This window comes from Corvus cornix, chromosome 10, assembly GCF_000738735.6.
Source record: "Corvus cornix cornix isolate S_Up_H32 chromosome 10, ASM73873v5, whole genome shotgun sequence".
NCBI lineage: Eukaryota > Metazoa > Chordata > Aves > Passeriformes > Corvidae > Corvus > Corvus cornix.
In genome coordinates, this window is record NC_046340.1 from 5,758,757 (window position 1) to 5,779,030 (window position 20,274).

Genomic DNA, 20,274 nt, shown 5'->3' on the forward strand with positions numbered 1-20,274 from the left:
TGTCTTGAGCACAAGCAGGTTGGACAGAGGCAGAAACTGGGTTGAGGCACAACTGGGAACCCGTTTACAGCTGCCTGCTCCCTAACCCCCCAACCCCGGCGGCCACAGCGAGCTTCGGGAACATTGGGTTTCTTTTGGTAAGTCTTCAAGGTCCCCATACTAAAGGACATTTTAACCTTTGACAACAGCTCAGGTGAAGAGATTTACCTTGTTGGATCAAGGAAAGGTCCTGTTGATTTGAACTCTTGCTTGAGTAATTCCAGAAAGTCATAAATCTGCAGGAAGACGAGGAGGTGGATGCTGACTCAAAGGCAAGAGCCCACTGCTGTGCAAGGCATGGCTGTGCTGGGGGATTTTTATTTGCTTCTGTGGTCATTGTCAGGCTGGGGCTGAGGCTCAAGATCCTTCCTCTTGTTTTAACTTCCTTTGTCTGGATCTCCCCAGAACGACTGTTGGTTCTGCAGGACTGTGCAGTGTTGTGCATCCCAGCTGAGGCTGCTCAGCACCCAGTAGCTGTGGGACACTTTGTACTGCTCTCTCCATAAAATAATTGCTAAGCGGTTTGTACTCAAATGTATGGGACTGAAATGGATGAGAAGGGCTTGAAGTTGTGCTTTGTTTTTATAAGAATGTCAGGTGGTTTAAGGTGAGAGAGAAGTTTTTGCTTTAACAGTGATTGTGGAACGGTGCCGAATGCATTCTAACTTTATTATTTTTCAGATTTTTTTCCATGAAGAAAGTGAGAGTTTGCTTTGGTTTGGGTTTAAACTTTGCAGGTGTGTCACACCAGGTGGTTTTCAGGGTGTTTTGGTGAGGGAGCCTGGCTGGCTCTGGAGTTGCTTCTGATGAGTCGGTTTAAGGGGTGTTCGTGCTTTGCCTTTCTATCAGCTCTTTTACACACACAACACACACACACACACAAACTCCCTTTCCATTTCCCTTCAGCTCCAAGAGCACTGTATATGTGCATTTTTGTTGTCAGTGGCTTCTCTATGGCTGCTTTTGGAGCTGGTGCTGCAGCTCAGAGGGTGCTAATCCAGTCACTCCATGCTGCAAATCACACCCCTCTGTGGAGCTTGAGGGCTGTTCTGCAGAATCTCTTCCTCGAATCAGGGCTGGCTGGAGTCAGCTGGAAGCTGAAAGGCAGCACTTTGGGTCAGGGCTTCCTCTCCATCTGCTACTGCAGCAGCAAAAGCCAGAGGAGCTGGTCATGTCCTGATTGCCAGACATGTGCTCAGAAATGGTGGATGTCAGGTATTTCCAAAGCATCAGAGATCTGGCATGCAGAGGTTGCTCCTCTCCTGTTTTCCTGAGCTCGACTGCACTGAACTTTAGCTCCTGGTGTAGATTGATATAACTGGATAATTTTTTTAGCCAAGATTGTCCAGCTAAATGCGTCAAGGCCTCTTATTTTTTACCAAGGTCCATTTAGCAGCATGCAGTGCGTTAGCTCTGGGTCTGCTGGGTCAGCTGAGCAATAAAGCCTCCTTCCCACCTGGGATCTGCACTCATGCCTTGTGCTGCTCCCAAGGAATGAAGCGGATGGTAAGAAAATGAAAAGAACTGCAGAAACATAAACCAGCTTTCTCTTAAGGTCTTTATAAAGGAGTACAATCGTTCTGAGGTGAGGGCTCTGGTTGCTCCACCAAGTTCCCAAAGATTCAGATATGCTTTACACAAATCTCTGTGATTTGTGTCAGAACTGCTTGGTGCTTATAATCACGACTTTTTGAGTCCAAGTCCTTGAAGGGTGCCTTACAGAGGAACTTGGCAAAGAACCAGTGTCTGGGCACTGTGCCGAGCTGTTGGAACGTGTACCTGGGCCCTTTCCCAGAGGTGGCTCATGTCAGAGCTGGGAGAGAAGCCACCAGAAGTGAAGGGCTACCTACTTGGAGTCCAGGCAGAGATAAGAAACAGCCTGTTTATGTCTCCATTTTTGAAAATGATGTGGGACTGATTCTCCCTTTGTTTACCTGTACTTCACAGCAGTCCGTGATTGAAATCAATATCCTCCATTGACTTTGATGGATTTGCACTGGGGAGGAGGGACACTCCAGCCCTGTGCAGCCTGCCTATGCATTATCTTCTCTCTCTACGAGACAAATCTGTGAGAGAATGCCTCGCCAGCCCTCCAGTGGCAGGGCTTTTTGATCTGGTCCTGCCCGATGCATGCGCTCTGCTCTGATCAGGTACATTGGGTAACTCTTCAGCACATTTGGTTCCCATCCAGGTTGTGATTGACTGCCTGACATGAAAGGCTCTCTGCCTGGTACTTACACGTTGTGGTGACAAGATTTTCGGTGTAAATTGTAAGCTTTGTTTATTTGGTTTTAATTGTGGCGGAGCAGCGGAGCTGTGCAGCATTTATTCTCAAGAGTTATTTCAGCAGTGCCGAGGAAGAAATGAATGAATCACATTGACTAAGTGAGAACTTTGCTACCTTTTTGTGGACAACTTATGTAGACAGAAAAGAGACAATTCTTTGGCATAAATTAGTTGTTACGGCAAATGACTCAGCCACTGCTGAAAAATGTCATTGTTGTTATCATTTATAAAGCGCTGTTGATGCAAATGAGGCTTTAGGAGCTTATGAAAATCAAGGCCATATCTACAAAGAGCCCAGGATCAGACCCAAATCAGGATACCCTAGAAACAGATCTAAAATAAGTCAGTTTTAAAACAGGGCTCGAACAGCAAGAGGGGCAAAAAATAGAGAAGAAGAAAAAGAGAGAAGAAATGCCATGATGTGAAAAAAGCAAAGGGAGGGAGGAGCTGGTGATGGAGAGGTGCAGGAAAGGACTTACCTTTAGGGAAAAGCAGGGTCACATGTGAGGGGGAAAAGAAAAATTTATAGAAAATTGATTTTTGTCATCCCAAGACAGGTCTTTTCTAGGCTAGAAGAGGAATCTTCTGATAAAGAGGGCAACTAAAGGGAAAATGCCTATAATTTTGCTCTATTCCATCAGCAAGCTGGATGTTTGCGAATTAATAGTCCAGGGTCAGTAAACCCACTAGAAATACAACAAGACAGACTGCTCACTATTTGGGAGTTTGAAAGAGGGAGATGTCAGGAATTAATTGAAATTAATTAATGTAACAATTGAAATTGGCCTGATGTAAATGATCCAGCATAAGTAGTTTTGCATTTTGCTCTAACCTAAGTACTGGCACTGCTCATGGTTTACTCTGTTTGGAGTTTTATTTGTCTATTTTCCTCCCACTGTAGTCCAATCTGTGTCCAATCATGTGCATGCAGGTTTCAAGAGTATTAGCAAACCATGGTTTTAAAGATGGTGGTTGTGATGGGAATTTGAAATGCAGAATTTACAGTGTCACTGAACTCATCTCTTCTTTGTCTGATGCCCAGGACTGATTTAGAAATGAGACAGTAATTGGAAAATTAGATTCGTGAAATGTACTTGCACAACTGCCCAATATCCGCTCATGTGATTGAAAAGTGGTGGTTATTCAAAACAAGGTGTTTTCATTGCACACAGTCTGTTACCAGCTCCATATTCTCTATGGGATTTGGAGGTTGAGTCGGGGTCTTTTTGCCTTGACCTTGCTGTAAGATAGAGAGACTCTGTAATATGAGAGTAAAAGATGGGAGAAGAGTCATCGAATCAGTGATGTAAATGGAAAAGTTCTGGCTTTCCCTGGCTCTATCACAAGAGCCAGTGCAGAAGTGACTCATTGGGACATGGTAGATTGATGAATGAGAAAAGCAGAATGAATCTTGTTCCTTCTTCTTCCCCTGTATCCCATGGCTGTGGTGGGTTCACAAGTTTAGCAAACTAGAGTGTGTTTGTGTCTAGGAGAGGGACAGACATGACCAAGGACACGTGGGAGTGGTGATGGGGGGGGAAGAAGTTTCTGGTTTCAGACAGCCACTTTTCTGACTAAGTTCACTTTAAGCACAGATCAGGTGAGCTGTCCTGCAAAAGGTTCAGAGGTGGTTAGGAAAGATCCCTTTGCACATCCAAAGCTACCACCCTTCTGCCTTGGCTCTTCCAGAGAAAGGGAAACTTTCTGCTTTGGAGGCCATGTGTAAAAGTGGGTGCAGCATCCCAGGCTTACTCTTGCTAATGCTCTAATTTACCCACATGTTACCATCATGAAGCTAAAGCCCTGGGCCGTTTCCAACCAGCTGCAGGTCAGGTGCTTTCTGATGTGGTTAATGGGCTATTCAGGACAACAGTGAAGGCAAAAGCTTGACACACCTTCTTTGTGTGTTAAATCTTGATGGACAAGAAGGAAGGTGGGGAATCTGCCTAACATTCCTTCTGTGTCATGCAGAAACACAGTGATCCCAAAAGGAAGACTGGCAGATGTTTCATTGTAAAGTGGAATTACTTCAGTGTCAGGAACTCACATCCTTCCTGCAGGTACAGCATGGCTTTGAATGAGTTTGCATCATGCTGTCAATTCTGCTTATTTTCCTGTCAGGTCTTGCTGTGGCTTCTGCAGAGGATCTTCTTATGAATTGTCTTGTTGTCTTGTTTTTATAAGTTAATGGTACAAGGGGAGGCAAAAAATAAAAAGAGTGGTACTTAGGGAGAGGCAGTTTGCATACACCTTGTCTACAGGGCTGACTGCAACACAGCCGAGACAGATTAGCACAGCACTGCCTGCCTAAAACAAATAAACACCAGCTGTTTATCAGACAGGGCTCGGCTTCCTCCAGGAGGAGGTAAACAGATTTATGCAGATGAACCTCTGAGGTGTCCTTGCAGCACAGCATCTTTCATGGCTATTTGGCCTTCCTCGTGAGTTACAGCCAGTATGGGCAAGCTCAGAGGTGCAAGGTGAGCACAATAACACCACCGGCCACACCGTGCCATGGGGGTTTGTCACTGCTTTGTGGTTAAAGCCCATATTTTATAGTGGGTTAGAATTAATCATAGTGCTGATCTCACCATGAAGGGAAGAGTTTGATCTAAACTTCACTAGTGTAGGCCTCTAGCATGTGGAAAAGCAATTTATTATAACTCAGTTATTATTCCATTTGTGCCTAAAATACTATGAAGCGAAATTTATGGCTATTTGAGTTTGAGAGAAATTGTGATCAGCAAATGTACTTTTCTGATTCCACATTAACATTGTCCGATTGCTGTCAAACTACTTAACTTCAAGACCCTTTTATTTTTATAACCACCCACATTTACTTTAAATCCAGAAGTGTTATATGAGTACACTACTGCAAAAGGATTGCTTCTCCCTCAATTTGACTCTGTCTGCCACAATATCACAGTTAATTCTTCGTATAAATTTTCCCTGAAACTTCTCAGGTGACTCTAACAACTCACTGTAAAATGTGGTCTCGAAGACAGATGGGATGTTATTTTAATAATGTAGACATAATTACACTGTTTGGATGCCAGCTCTCAGAAATGTCTGATCATTTATTAAGATGTTGTTGGGAGGAAAAATTTGGAGCTGAAATTTTTGGGCAAGACCCTGGAGAGTTTAGAAAGAGAGATTTGCCTCAGTTCTCATGGTGTTACTCATCAGAAGTGTAAAAACTCTGAAATAGTATTGCTGGTTTTTCTGAGACTATTTCTTTTTTGACTTCATCTTGCACCAAACAGGACAATCTGATTGCAATTGCTATATTTGTGAGTTTTAAAAATGTCCTTGGGCTCCTCTTACTACAAGATCATTCCTCACAGCTTTCTTGATTGCTGCTATTCGGGAGACCAAGAATGCAAATACGTGTTTTGTCAATACAGTAAGACCAAGGTAATGTAGTGATGAGTGCTATAGAAATGCTTGCCAAGACAAAGAGGATAAACCCCTTTTCCGCTACTCTATTAAGTAAATTGGTGCTGTTTGAGCTTTTCTTATTTTAGGACTTTCCTCACCCAAGTGCATCACTTTACATTTCAACACGTTATATCTCAGATTTCTCAAGGTACTCCTTAAACACTCAGCTAAACCAGGTGGAGAAGGCAAACTCCACATGTGATTTGTTCTCCCTGGCTGTCACTGCAGGTTTAAAACCAAAGTCATTTTTGATGTGCCTACCAACCTGTGCCTTAATGTAACTAATAATATTAATATCTGTAAGAAACAGTTTTCAGTCTATTGAACAATTAAGAAAGGTCAATGGGAATTCCCAGAGAGGTGTCTTTCATTACAAGGCCCATTGCTTGTGCGATCTCGCAGCATCCTTCTTCCCAAGCAAGCCGAGGGCCCAGAGATGGCAGCTCCATAAACCTGCCTCTGAGCTCCTAATTAAAAAGCTTAATTGCATGAAAGCCATTAGGATGCTTGTCTTGTATTGGACTTTTGATGCATTAAGTGGTGCCTATATTGTTGTGGGGCACGTGACCCCTCAGGTTGATACAGGTGCCTGCTCGGGCGCCTGGGTGGCAGGAGCTGGTGGCAGATTTTGATCAGTGTCGGTGATATGTCCCTGCAGCCAGTCTGAAACCCAGAGTTAGCCACTTCCACCTCCTTGATCCGCAGTGCCCCAAGGGAAATGCACGTAATCTAAGGGGTGCATACCTTTACAGCTCCTTTGGCACAAGGAAGAGACGGGAAAGGCTCAACTGTGGTCCAGTTTACGAGCAAACAGATTCAGGGTTATGAACGTCCCAGGGTGATGTCCCATGTAACACCTCTGCTTGAGGAGACCTCTCATACATCAGCTTTTGCTCACTGAGCACTGGAGAAGAGTGCACAGCTCTCCACCGGCCTGCCATGACCATCAGGCTGAAGCTGGGAGTGGTCTGTGCTGCCACAGTTCTCAAGGGAGATGGAAATCTCCCCTGAAGGACAGTTTATAGAGATGAAGCTTTGGATGCTGTGCCTCCAGAAAATGCTGTGGTGGCTGTGCATCTCTAACTGGTTCCACAGTTCATTCCAGGCATTAAAAAAAACACTTTTTGTATTGCTGAGGAGTTGTAGGGGTGCTGTGATGCCAGAAAGGTGCTTAGAGGTTTGGCAGCTGTGCCTTAGTGTTGTCCTCGGAAGAAAGGAAATTCTCCCAGCCACCAGTGACATTTAATCATGACACAGGGTCAGTGGATATCCCATAGTCACTTACCTGCCCCTGTAGGTGCCTGGTATCTGGACAGATTTAGCCCTTAAGAATGACCTGCTAGCTGAGCAAACCAATTTTCATTGGCCTCTGTACCTCTGGTAAATTAAAAGCTACTACTCTTCTGATTCTTCCTGAATCCTTGGTTGATATTCTCTGTCAGTCCTCGCTGTCAGTGGAAAGGATCGTTGAAACTGATGGGTTCAGTTCTTCTGTTGTGCCAGTGATGGTATCCTGGGATGACCTTCTTTCTGAAGGAACAATCCTGTGGGGGAAGGCTGCCGGGACAGGGTCCTGCTGCGGGGCAGTACTCGGCACTTCTGGCCAGGTCCTGCTCATGCCCTAAGGAACATGGGGGTCACTGGTCCTCTTCCTCCTGGGAATGATTTGACTGGCCAAGCTTCAGCATCAAAAATCTGTCGTGTTTGAGTTTAATCCCAGTTGAAATGCAAAACTCAACAGGACCTTCTAATCTCACCTGGCCTTTCATCGGAAGGATATGACCTTTGCTACACCTCACAGGAGATGGATTATTTCCAGGATCATTGCAAAGAGATTCATGTCTTTGTAGCAGAATTTGCCCAGAAGGTTCCTCTCCCTGAGGACAAGCTTGCCATGAGCTTGTCATGAGAACTGATAAACCTCAAATACTTTCTTCGCAGATGTTTTGCATGAGACTAACTCCATCCCAGAGATGGCTGCATTCTGTGGGTGGGTAAAAAGATCCCCATAGATATTTTTGTGAAGCGATTTCAGTTCCCTTGCAGCTTGCAAGAAAATTGAATTAGTTGTTTTCCATTCCCTGAATTAACCCTGATTCATTCTTCCCTCAACCCTCTCCCTCTTCCTCCCCTCCCTCCAACAGATGTCCAGCATATTAAGAGGAGAGACATCGTTTTGAAGAGGGAGCTGGGAGAAGGTGCCTTTGGGAAGGTGTTCTTGGCCGAGTGTTACAACCTCAGCCCCACCAACGACAAAATGCTGGTGGCAGTGAAGGTAAATCCCAAGGGCAAATGGCAGAGAGCAGGGCAGGGGCTGGTCAGTGAAGCAGTGAGCCTGTGTGGGAAAGGGAAGCAGGGGAGGGTTGGGGGCCATGGGTGGAGGTTTATCTGATGCTGGAGATTGTGGTAAATCCACTTAGTCACACAAAGTTTCAGTGTTTTGCTTCAAGGTTGTCTGTTCTCACCAACGCCAAAGCCTCCCTTCCTGCTGACACAGCCAGCAGACAGACAGGGAGGAGAGGCTGGTCTGGAAGCTGTGAACTCCCATGCAGCTGCAGCAGCGCCGTGTGGATCCACCTCCCTCCACCAGGCACTGGGGCCCTGCTCCGTCTGGATTTTATCTTTTTGTGTAACATGCAGAAGCTGAAACATAAAAAGGCCTCAGCAAAAATGAGCAATGAAAGCTAAGCACAATGAGCCAATTTTCTGGGATCAATTTGCTGCAAGATGGGCAAAGCAACTCGGCTCGGCTCCACTCTGCTCCTGCTTGCCTAGCCACAGGTTGCTCCTGTTTTGAGTATTTTAAGCCAACACGAGTTCAGCTTGGCTTGTGCTGTGCTGCTTGCATCCTTGTGGTATTCCTCGTGGGAGCTGTGCCCCATCAGTGTGGCTCTGGGCAGAGGAGAACACTCAGTGCAGATCTGTGCTCTCCTCTCAAGTGGCACCAGTTGGCAGAGATGCAGTTTAATCCCTTGGATTTAACCGATGCCTCCTAAGTCCTTGGAACAAGGTCTGCGTTTGAACCGATGCTCTACAGGGAGAAAGGTTCCGGCACTCTCTCCAGAATGCTGGAGGCATTCAGCTACTTGTGGCTTGTTCTAATCACTGGCAGCTCAAGCCTCTTTTTTTTTTTTTAGCTCAGATGTCCCCTTTTGCTCTGGCAGTGAAGTGCAAGATTGCACCTTTCACCTCTGAGACTGGTTAAAGCCAAGGACGCGAAGACACCCACAGGATTAATTGTTTGATTATAGGGCTGGTACCTGCCTATCAGTGTCAGCCATCCCCCAGCAAGCCTGGCTCTGGAGTCTCTTCTGAGTTTCATTTGCACGTAGGCAGAAACAGCATCTGAACTTGTTTCTGGTAATTGCTACTATGAGCTTACATCTCCAGAGTGCCTTTCATCCTCCAAGATCATACAGCTCCAGCTCTGGAGCAGGGCCCTGGAATCTGGCTTCTTGCCAGCTCTGGGAGTGGCAAGGAAAAAAATCCCTCTAATTTGGGCCACATTATAAGTCTGAGGGGAAAAAAAAAAGAAAAAAAAAACCAGGAATAGAGGCTTTACATATTAAGTTGAGATTTGGCTGCAATTCCTGAAGATCTCTTGTCCCCAGCTGAGACTGAGAACTACCTCCCCAGTCACTGCAGCTCAGGGCAGCAGCAGGACACGCTGGTTAAGGGCAACTGAGTCCACAGCCCAGAGCCTGCCTCTGCCCTGCTCTCAGGGACTCTCCCAGGGCTGAAGGAATGGCTGTGTTACTTGCTCACTTAAATGGACTCAGATTTTTAGCAGATCTAAAGGTTGCAGCCCCGCAGATAAGCTGAGTTTTGATGTGAAGGCATGGACAAGCTTCCTGTTTTATTCAGCCTGCTTCTAAAAGCATCCTAAGAAATGCACAAACACTATATCCAGCAGAGTGTTAAGGTGACAAAGTCAAGTACTAGAAATGCTGGAGTGGCTGTATTCAGGGCACGTCCTCTGAGCACCTATTTTTCATTTCTCTGTGGCTGCTCCATTGTGGTGATCACTCCTGTGCTGGAACCTCCCTAGGGGTGAGTGTACCCCTTTTCACAGCCTCCCAGCAAGTTACTGGGGTTGTGTCATCCCCTTTTGCAGAGGGCAGATGCAGAAGCAGGAAAACTGAGCTGAAGAGATCTGCTTTAGGTGGAGGATGGAGTTACCAACCTCTCTTTGCAGCCCCGTGGACAGCAGGTACCTGCCTCAGAGTGAGCCCTGCTGCAGCAATAAACACATGGTGCTTGTGGAGACCTGGCCCTGATGCTGCATACGAGGGGATTTTCCAGATAATATTCAAATGACTGGCACTTCATGACGACAGCTGCAACCTGCAGATGCTCAGGGACTTGCCAGAAGTTATGGAGGCACAAAAAAATATACCCCAAGCCTTCCTGGGAGAGGCATTCCACTTGTTTTACTGAGACATCCCTTCTCTTTCTTTGGTCCTGGTCTTCTTTCTCTCTTCTATCCCTTCCAGCTCCTGTTGCCCTCATTTCTAAATGCTTGGCTGTGCAACATTAGTAATGGGGAGGGAGTTAATTACTGTTTTTGGTGTGTGATATCAACAAACTTGCAATCTTAACACCTTATACAAATGGTTGTGTGTGAAGGAGAGGAAACCTAAACTCACTGCAGCTTGAAATATTATGTGCAACTACAGGAAAAAGGGGGAGAAAAGAGTGATGGGGAAGGGACTATTTCCCTGCAGAAAAATAGGGTGGCATCAACATTATGAAGATATTAAATGACTAAAAGTAATTGGGTTCCTGAGATAAGGATGGATGCTTTGCCATCTGCACCATGTAACTAAAATTCATCTAAATACCTCTAGTCAAGCTAACCCAAAGGCCAAAGAATTAAAATAGATTTATGCCATGTGAGTAGCAGTCTGGGGGCAGAACCAGATGAGGCAGTGTCCTAAGGCCAGGGAAAAGCCTCACAGCAGATCTGCTCCAAGGGGAAAAGCACCTTTTCTGGAGGAGTCTCTGCAGGCAGCAGCTCCAGGGGCCAGCCCAGGTGCAGTAACAGAGTGCTGGGCCCTGTCCTCCAGGCAAAGCTCTCTGATGTTTAACATCCCTTTTTGCCCATAAATTGTAGCCTGCAGCTGCTCAGGCCACTCTGCTGTCTGCATGGGGAGATTCAAGGCACGTGGAAAGGGGGCAGGTATATTTGTGTGTAGGTAAGGGGAGCTTACCCCCACAAGGGAGTGTCCCCCACCTCTAAAGGGGAACTGGTGCACATCAGACCAACACAGGATAAGTGGAACAAGTTTCCTTGAGTGCTTTTCAGCTCTTGTTAGGCTGCCCAGTTAAAGCCAGAACTGGTCCTAAATAGTCCTGGCATGTGGAGGATGTGGAGAATATGACTGAGAACCAGCAACTCAGAACCAGCCTCTTAATTTTCTTAATTGTTTGCAAAGACTGTGCTGATTCTTGTGGCCATTTCATCTTGTCAAATGGTCTGGACTTAAACTCTTTCATCAAGCTCTCTCCCTTGATACCCTGAGATGACAACAAGCTGCTTTCAAACTATGCTTTCTCCAATGCAACACAATAATGCACAGACAAGCCAGAACCCAGCCCTGGAGAATCCTCCCTTAGCATCAGCTGCAGCCACAGCAACATCTTCATGGCAACTCTGCAATGTCAGGCTGGTCCACACCACCTGCAAGCTGCCTTGCAATGGCAAAGTGGCATTCTCAAATTGTGGAAGATGGGATATTCTCAATAAGGATACTGATTTCAGCATCAGTCTGCCAGGGGAGCTGCTATAAACAGCGGGGAATAAAAACATGATTTTAAAAATTATGAGAAAAGACTTGACAGTGTCCTTCTTCAGAGGCAGTTTGAAAAATCCACACAATAACTGCACAGCCAGGCAAATCTATCTTCTGAATAAAGGCAGTGTAGTCAGCTATTTCAAAATAAAAGACAGATAGCAAGGACTGTCTGGCTCAGGAATTTAATAATAATGAGATATGAAGCCATTCACCCCTAGGTCACCAGTATAAATTCTGCCCAAGCTGGGAATAATTGGAAGCTATTACCCTCTGAGGCATGTTTGCTGCTGCCTAGGAAATGAGTTGGGGAACCCACTGGGACAGCAACTACAGGAATGAAACCCTAATGTGATGCCACCAGCCCTTCCAGTACAACTGGGCCAGTGGTTCCTCTCCCTTCCCTTCCTCATCAGCTCCTCTGAGATGCTGTGACCCCTTTATTCTGGCTTTTTCCCCACCTGAGCCCACTCTGTGCATGTCTGCATCCCTTATTCCAGGCTCTGAAGGACCCCACGTTGGCAGCCCGCAAGGATTTCCAGCGGGAGGCAGAGCTGCTCACCAACCTGCAGCACGAGCACATCGTCAAGTTTTACGGCGTGTGCGGTGACGGCGACCCGCTCATCATGGTCTTCGAGTACATGAAGCACGGTGACCTCAACAAGTTCCTGAGGTATGTGGGAATGAGGGCACAGGAGGTGCTGTGGGGCTGTCCCACAGCTTTGGTGCAACTTGTTCTAGCTCAGTGGTGCACCGATGGCATCATTATTCAGTGGGCTGAGTAGTGAGAGATTGTTGTTCCAAGGGCAGCTTGGAGGAGATGATGGTCCTCACCAGATTTAGGGCTTTATTAGCCCTATCCTGACATTTCCTCTTAGATGGTCTCAGGAGCTGTGGAAACCAGGGTTTTTTTCTCCCACTTCAGCAAGTTGGAAGCTGCAGGAAGCGTGGCTGTGATCCTTCTCTGTCCTGTGGGGATGGAAGGACATGAAGACACAGCTGTCAGAAGCTCTGAGTCCTGTACACCCCCCAAAGCCACGTCCTGCTGAAGCAGGAAGGCCACTTGCCATCATCCCCTCAGTCACTGAGCTCCTGCTTCATCAGCACAAGAACCAAAATATTCCTTGGAGAAGTTTGTTGGTGTCCTTGATCTGGTTTGTATCCTGGGCATTTACTGGTCACTGGTTCTCATTCCTGCATTCAGAAAGGACCTGAGAAATGCTGGAGGAGTCTCAGGCAGTGCCTGTGGGGTCCACCCCTGATCCCTGGTCCCTAACCTGTGGCACCAGGCTACTCATGAAGTCAGGCAAGGCCTGAAGAAGTGCTGTAATTACCTTCCCTGTCTCTAGAGAGATGCAAATTGCCAGAGCCCCCAGTGCCCCCCATCATCATTCAACTGTTTCATCAGCCTGAGGCAGATAATTTGTGTGCTCTGTATCCACCAGCAGCAAGGGCCAGGGAGCAGCTGTGGGAGGATGTTTATGGTGCTCTTTTGCCACAAAACAGAAATTCCACTCTGAAACCTGCGTGCAAGTGGAGTGGTACTTACTTCTTGAAATAATTAGTAGTTTTATTTCCCAATATTTAGAAAATTGGACCCTTGATATTTTCCTGTTTTGACTGCTAAGAGTGAATATGATTGCAGGAGGAACAAGAATCTCGTGCATGGCAGGTGTAGATCTGAGGTTGGGATACACTCAGTGAGTATTTTTGTACCAACACAGTTTCTGCCATCAGCATGAAACCATGAGCTGAGCTGAAAGGGTGTTTTAGCCCAGACTGGTGATGCAGTGTTAAGGACAGTGCCTCAGCCTTGTGACCGAAGGCAGACAGTCTGAAAAAGAGAGTGAGAGATGCTGTTCTTCAAGTGCTTCACAAAGAAAGACTCAAAATTGACCCATCCTTTTTCCTGGCACAACCAGCAACTTTATTCCTTTAGAGGAGTCAGATATTAGAGCTGAGGAACAACTTCTCTCACTGCTCTAGTTGACCTCCCAAAGAGTATAGTGCAAAACAGGCTCTTTCAGAAAGGTGTCTTGTGCCCACTGCCAATGCCTGATGGAATTGCTTCACCCAGCAGTGTGTTCCTAAGGCTGATACCCCTCACTCCCTTGTCCCAACCCTTTCTTAGGACACGTCTGAGAAACACTCATGCCCGAAGAAATTAATCTCCAGTCTCACTGGAAAAGAAAACTCATTGTATTATCTTTGGCCTTTATGAAGGAAAAGAAACTTTCCCAGGTGTGTGGTCCCTGGGATTGCAGCTTCTCATCTTCCAGCTGTGTTTAGCTGCCAGCTTCTCCTTCCTGTGCAGCCTTTCCCTGCGTGCTGGAATGTGGTAGGCAGTGAAAACCCTTTGTGTCCCAAAGGAAGATGACTTTGGGGACTATGGGAGCTTAGACCCTACAAACAGGCACCCTAAATGGCCAAGGGGTCATATGGAAAGAGAGTTTGGGCTTAGGTAAGGTGTCTGCTGGAGGGGAGTGGGGGCTCCAAGGGGGTCAGGGAGGGTTGGTGAGGCAGAGCTGCTTGGAATCTGTCAGCAAGCAGCAGATTTTATTGTGGAATAATTCGCCCAGCCCACAGCAGGAGACAGTGACTCCCAGACTGGAGGCCAGGAACACTGGCAGTCTGTAAGAGACACTCAGATGGACTTTTCCTAGTTTAACTGCAGAAATTGGAAAAGCAGTAAAATGGAAGAGGCTCACTTTAGACCCAGTTTCCTAGAGAAAAGCACAATAAATAAATTCCCCTCAGTGCTGTTAGACCTTTGCGTGTTTCCCAGAGAACAGAGAGCTTTAGTGGCCTGAAACATTAGCTGGTGTGGCAAGGGGGAGCAGCAGGATCAGCACGTACCAGCTGGGCTAGCGGTGGCATGTGCTGGGATGGCTCCTCATGCCTCCCGGGGCCACCACGCTGGTGGTGCCACAACAGACCCTGCTGTCTCCACCAGGGCAGGCTGCAGTGGTGGTGTCTTGCCTCCAAAAATACTGATAGAAAAGGTCTTGGCATGGAGAAATACTGGCACGGCCTTCAGGGAGCATCCCTAGGGATGGTGTGCACAGGAGTCTGCCCACAGGCTGGGTGGGGGGCAAGGCTGGATGTTCCTGGCACAATCCCCCCTACAGCCTGGGGGTCTGCAGTGACCACATCCCCCTCTGCTCACTAGGGATGTCCATCGCTTCCCCCTTTTCCTTTGGTCACTGGTTTTCCAGCTTTGGTTTCCTGTCTGGGTCAGCAGCCATTGTGAAGCAGGGATAACAGCACGTTGCCATTACAGACCCTCTCTGCAGTCTGCAGTAAGTTGTTGCCATTTGCTGTTAGCTCAGACAGGCAATAGGCTTGGCTGGAAAAGTTACAGAGTTCTGTGTTCACCTTCCTGTGAAGCAGCACCACAGCCAGACTGTCTTGGGACAGAAGAGGAATTTCAGATGAGGAAGCCACAATGGTGATTTTTTTTTTTCCCCAAAGCCTCCATCAATTCATAATGGAGAAAAATTCCAAATGTTCTTTAACAGGGAATCCACCCAATTTTATGGCCTCTCTGTTTAAACTGCTTTTCCCAAGAAAAGATGGGCATACCCTTCTCATGTTCTCTATACCCTTCTTTACATAATTAAATGTACTAATATCCTTGCTGTTCATCTCACAAATGTGCTGATTCTTCTTTCTTCTGGATTATAACCATTTGGGATGGAGAAAGGGAGAGAGAGACTTGTGCATACTATATAGCACACACCAAGAATCATCTCAAAGAGGACGGTATGAAAGCCTCAGAGGATTTGCTGTGCCGTGTGTTAGTCACAAGCAGGAAGGTCACAGCAACATCTCTTGCATTTCTCTAAATATGAGGGCTTTTGTTATTCCACCTTCACACAGGTTACCACAGGGCGAGCTCTGCCAGGGGAAGAAGCATCACAGAGGGAGCACGACAGAAAATCTTGGCACACAACGAGGAAGGGGATAAAAAAGGGACAGGACAGGAATGAAACTGACCTAAAGTCCTGCATTTACAATGCGCTTGGTTCAGCAAAATATTTCCTTTTGTTTTCTCTGCACCTGCTGACATCCAGGGCTAAACTTTGCACCTGTGCTCGTGCTGTCACACTTCACAGTACCTTTGTTAGTTCTGGGATAGCTCAGGACACAAAAGGGATTTTACAGGGATGAAGCTGCTAGTGTTTCCTCTGAAACATTTTCTGTGATCTCTGGCTGTATTGATATCGATCAGGGGGTGGTTTGTTGGTGATATGGAGAGAAGAGAGGAGGCTGCTTGGGATTGATAAAGAGATTAGGTAGAAGAAATATGGCAGCTCTGGAAGAAAAGGGGATGATATCTCTGCCTTTGGGGCATTTTCAGTGGTATAAGAATTAAACGGAGCAAATGTAAATATGTGGAGGCTTAGTAGTTTTGCAGAGGTCTTGCCAGAGAAGAGTGTCCAGGCTGCCTCAAGCCAGTGGTCCCTCTGTCCTGGCAATCTGTCTCCATCTGTGGCCCTAAGAGGCTGTGTGCAGTAGACAGGGCCGGATAAGGATGTATGGCACCCACTCACCCAGCAAATGTTCCCTCAACCTCCTGTTTTCTCAAGCCTTTCTCCCTTCCCTTCCACTGGAGCTGTGTGTCCGTCCTCACAGTGCAGAGCTGGGGGCTGGTCCCCATCCAGCAAGAACAGTGACTCTGTGGACTCCTGTCTCCTGGTCATTTCTGAGACCCAACTCTGTCCTTTTTGTTTCTTCCTCCCTACAGGGCACACGGCCCAGATGCTATGATCCTCGTGGATGGGCAGCCTCGACAAGCCAAAGGGGAGCTAGGGCTATCCCAGATGCTCCACATCGCTAGCCAGATCGCCTCTGGAATGGTGTACCTTGCCTCCCAGCACTTTGTCCATAGAGACCTGGCCACCAGGAACTGCTTGGTGGGAGCCAACCTGCTGGTGAAGATTGGAGACTTTGGGATGTCAAGAGATGTCTACAGCACTGATTACTACAGGGTAAGGCAGCTGCAGTGGCAATCTGATGCTCAGAGCAAAGGGAGATAGGAAATGTTACAGTAAATCAGTTTTTTGAGCCCTTGGGCTCACTTGCTTGTTTTTTCCCTCATTGAAACTTGTGCAGAAGTTGATCAGGCTTCCCTAAACCACTGTCCTTAATCCTTTTCAGTCCTGGCCATGCTTGTAGTTCAGACACCCATGCAGATGCCTACACACAGACTCTGTGATACCCCAGCACACAGTCACATGCTTTTGGATGGCTCTGAAGTCATTCCATCCTTACTGCCTATTTTTATTCCCTGTTTTTTGAAGACATTGACAAATTAAAGGTAATCCAAAGAGATGATGAATACTACAGGCTGTGACCTCTGGTGTTAGACTAAAGAAACTTAATACAGGGACCTAGAGAGAAGGCAACTGAAAGACTGACTGATAAGTGCATAAAATATGGAAGAGGAAATAATAGTCAGTTTAGGTTTGACCTCAGAACACTTTTTTTTTCCAGCAGGGTCATCATTTAGACAATGGAATAATTTGCCAGGGTTAGGTTGCTGAGAGCCTGTAATTAAAGAACTTCAGGAAGCAACTAGATAAAAATGCCTGGGTTTAGTGCAGAGGCTAATCCTGTACTCGTCTCTGGGGAGAGACTCAGTGAGCCAGGAATGCCTTTCCAGTTCTTTCTCCTGTGATTTGTGCTCACACTGTCCCCTTGTCTTGCACACTCCCTCTGTACCTGTCTGCACTGTCCTGCCTGCCTGGGATGGCAGCCTCCCTGGGGGAACAGCGTGTTTCCCTTCCCAGCTACAGGAGAAATGTGATGTGCAAAGTGTTTGGAGCACACTGGAGTAGGAGTTTGTCTCTGGACCATCCACCAGAAGGGAAGCGCTTCTCAGGCTAAGGAGCTGTGGTTTCAAGCCTGATGCTTGCACAAAGGCTGATTTATTTCTGCTTACAGCATGGATGTTTGGCTTTGAGGATCATTTCTCCCAGCTACCCAGAAAGGAGTGACCTGTTTTCTTGATCCAATTCAGGAAGTTTTCATTATGTGATAGACAGCTGCCAAGTGCAGTTACTGTGCTGGGGAGGAGGGAAAACATGATCAGATTTGTGCTGAGACGTACCACCTCTCCCAGGCCCGAACACTGGATTGCCACTGGGTTTAATTAGCAGCGAGGAAACCAATCTTCACTGTGCAGCAGAAAAGCCCATGCTGGGAAAAGGCCTCAGTGCACTTACTGGGCAGTGATGAGGAAAGAGAGGTGATGTGGTCCCATCACTGCTGAAACTTCAGGAAGGAGCGAGTAAGAAAGAGAAAAGCCCAGGGGAGCATGAGGAGCAGCACATGTGATTACCCACGCTCTTGCCTGCCTTCTTGCCTTCAGCCCTGTTAATCCTGCCCCAACCACAGGCAGTGTCACACTGCTGGAGACAATCCCAGCCGAGAGCGTTCTCCTGCAGCACCAAGAGCTCTCTGTGCAAGAGGAGAAATTGCTGCTGTTGACATGTGAAGGCTAGGAGAGCTGAGTTTGTTGTCGTGGGATTTTTTGTCTTCTCTGTGGTGGTGTCCTGTAGCCCTCATCCTGTCTGTGCAAAGTGCTTTGCTGAGGACTGCTCCGTGCTGTCTCACGCAGTGTTGTAAGGCGCTTTGGTGGACTTTTCTCTGCATACACAAATTGCCAAATATTACTAAAGTACTAAGTAGTTATCACCTAATTATCAGAGCAAGAACTGACTTTCAGACCAGCACGGCCTTTTGTTCTTAGTTGATTTTCCTTTGTTTTTGCTCAGTTTCAGTATGTTTAAAACTTTTGATCACGAGTTAATTCATGGTGGCCTTATCTCTGTTATAGTCCAAAGAAGGTTTCTAGCAAAATAAGGTTCTGATTGCCCATATTCACACACTGGTGGCATGAGGGGCAGAGAGTTTACATCACTTGCCCAAGGCCAAAGCAGGAATTGGTGACAGAGCTGGGAAGTCTACCCAGGCCAGCAAAGAGCAGAATTCCAGGGCTCAGGTGTCCTTCATCCCTCCTCTACCCACAGTCCAACCACACTCCTCCCCAGAATATTAGCAAAGAAGCTCAAGTGGGAGAATCAAACTGCTCCTGGGTCTCACCTGTGAAGAGTTGAACTTTGAAATTCTTCACTGCTGTCTCTGGTCACATCTATGACCTGCCTGGTGAAGTTCCCGAGTCTATTTCCCAGTGTTTGTGCATGGCAGCTCTTCCCTTTGGACAGCCTGCCATTGCCAGCAGTGGGACCTGGAGCAAAGTTCTGCTTCAGTTGGTTCTAGAAAATATGGTATGTCCAAGCTGCAGCCCTGGGAGACGCTGTAATTTGTCATTTTGTGGAAACACAGGGAAAAATCCCACCCTCAAGCTGACACAAAGTGACAGGACTGGAGCTCTCTGCAGGCAGACTCGCTTCAGTCTGCTGGGTGCCTGTGTTTGCTCCTGCCCAGGCCCCACAAGCCTGGATAACTGGGTATGTGGATATATTACCATGTTCCAAGCTGAGGATTAGTTCCTAGCCATTTCCTTTCTTTCCCATTTTTTAATCTTTTAAGACAAAGAAAATACACCATCTGGCTCCTGCATTTGTGGCATGCAGAATTGCTTTAACAAAGGTGAACTGCTTAATTTTCTGTTTCACATTTGGATACAGAAAACAAACATTTGCGTAACAAAAACGGCAGAGAAGCTTGTTCCCCCTCTCTGCAAGCTCTCCATGCTCTGCCTGAAGACAGATGCATCCATTTCCTCCTGCATCACAGAGGGATCCCGTCAGCTGTTGCCTTTTAACCTCCTTTCAAGAAGACAGGATGGAGAGAAAATGGTTGTGGAGGTGGAAGTGGTGGGGAGAGGTGGAACAGCATCTGAGTGGAGGAAAAGCGGAGGAAAGTGGAGGAACTGGGGAGACAGGGAGAAGTAGCCCAGCTTCTGTGTGAAGAGGGAAGGCGGGGCTGCTGAAGAAGCATTTCTGTGCTGTGTTGTGTAACGTGCTGTGCAATCTTTGGTGTGGGTCTCTGTGGGAAGGCGGGACGGAACATATCCATATTGGAGAGGAAAGGTTTGGGCGGATTTCATTTTCCTTGTTGTTTTCTCTAAAAAACTGTGTGAGTAGGCGATTTTTTTAGGTATGACTCAGGACTGTGACAGCAGGTGGTGGGACGCTGCAGGTCAGGGACATTGTGCCTCAGCCAAGATGAGGGGGGCATGGAGACTGCAGCAAGTGAGCACAGAGTGCCTGCCCAGTGCTGTCCTGGAGGATGTCAGGGTGGCTGCAGGGGAGGGTCAGAGCTGGGGGCATCACCAGGGCTGAGATCAGAACCCCAGCTGCTCTTTCACCCTGAACACTGGGGTTGGGTTTCTCCAAGAGCCCTTCTGTGGCTCTGGACCCACCCAAGCTCCAGTAATAGCCAGATAATTTTCCATTTGTCCCCGCCCCCGCCCCCCCCCCCCCCCCAAATGTGTAATTCAGTTCCAAAACAAAATCACGTGGCAGCTGTCCAGGGAAAGGGCAGTATTTCTTCATCTTTAGATGAGAACACAGTCTTAAATTGTAGTCAAGACTCCCAAGGTGATGTCCTGACATGGGTGGGACATCAGCAGTGAAGAGACATGCCAAATAGAGGAAGGATTTATGTAGACATTTAACCTCATGAAGACATGTCCCTGTCCATATTTCCTCTGCCCTACACTTTTGGCATCCTGCTCCAAATCCTGGGC

General features: G+C 47.1%; 1 protein-coding gene across 2 annotated transcripts in view; it reads left to right on the top strand.

The window, feature by feature from the left end:
- The window catches only part of NTRK3 (neurotrophic receptor tyrosine kinase 3), a 219,922-nt gene that overhangs the window by 158,246 nt on the left and 41,402 nt on the right, over positions 1–20,274 (top strand). For both annotated transcript variants that reach the window (XM_010391033.4, XM_039557355.1), the window contains exons 14-16: positions 7,908–8,038; positions 12,056–12,228; positions 16,303–16,546. In XM_010391033.4, coding sequence (XP_010389335.2) covers positions 7,908–8,038; positions 12,056–12,228; positions 16,303–16,546 — 548 coding nt within the window. The remainder of the gene's footprint in view (positions 1–7,907; positions 8,039–12,055; positions 12,229–16,302; positions 16,547–20,274) is intronic.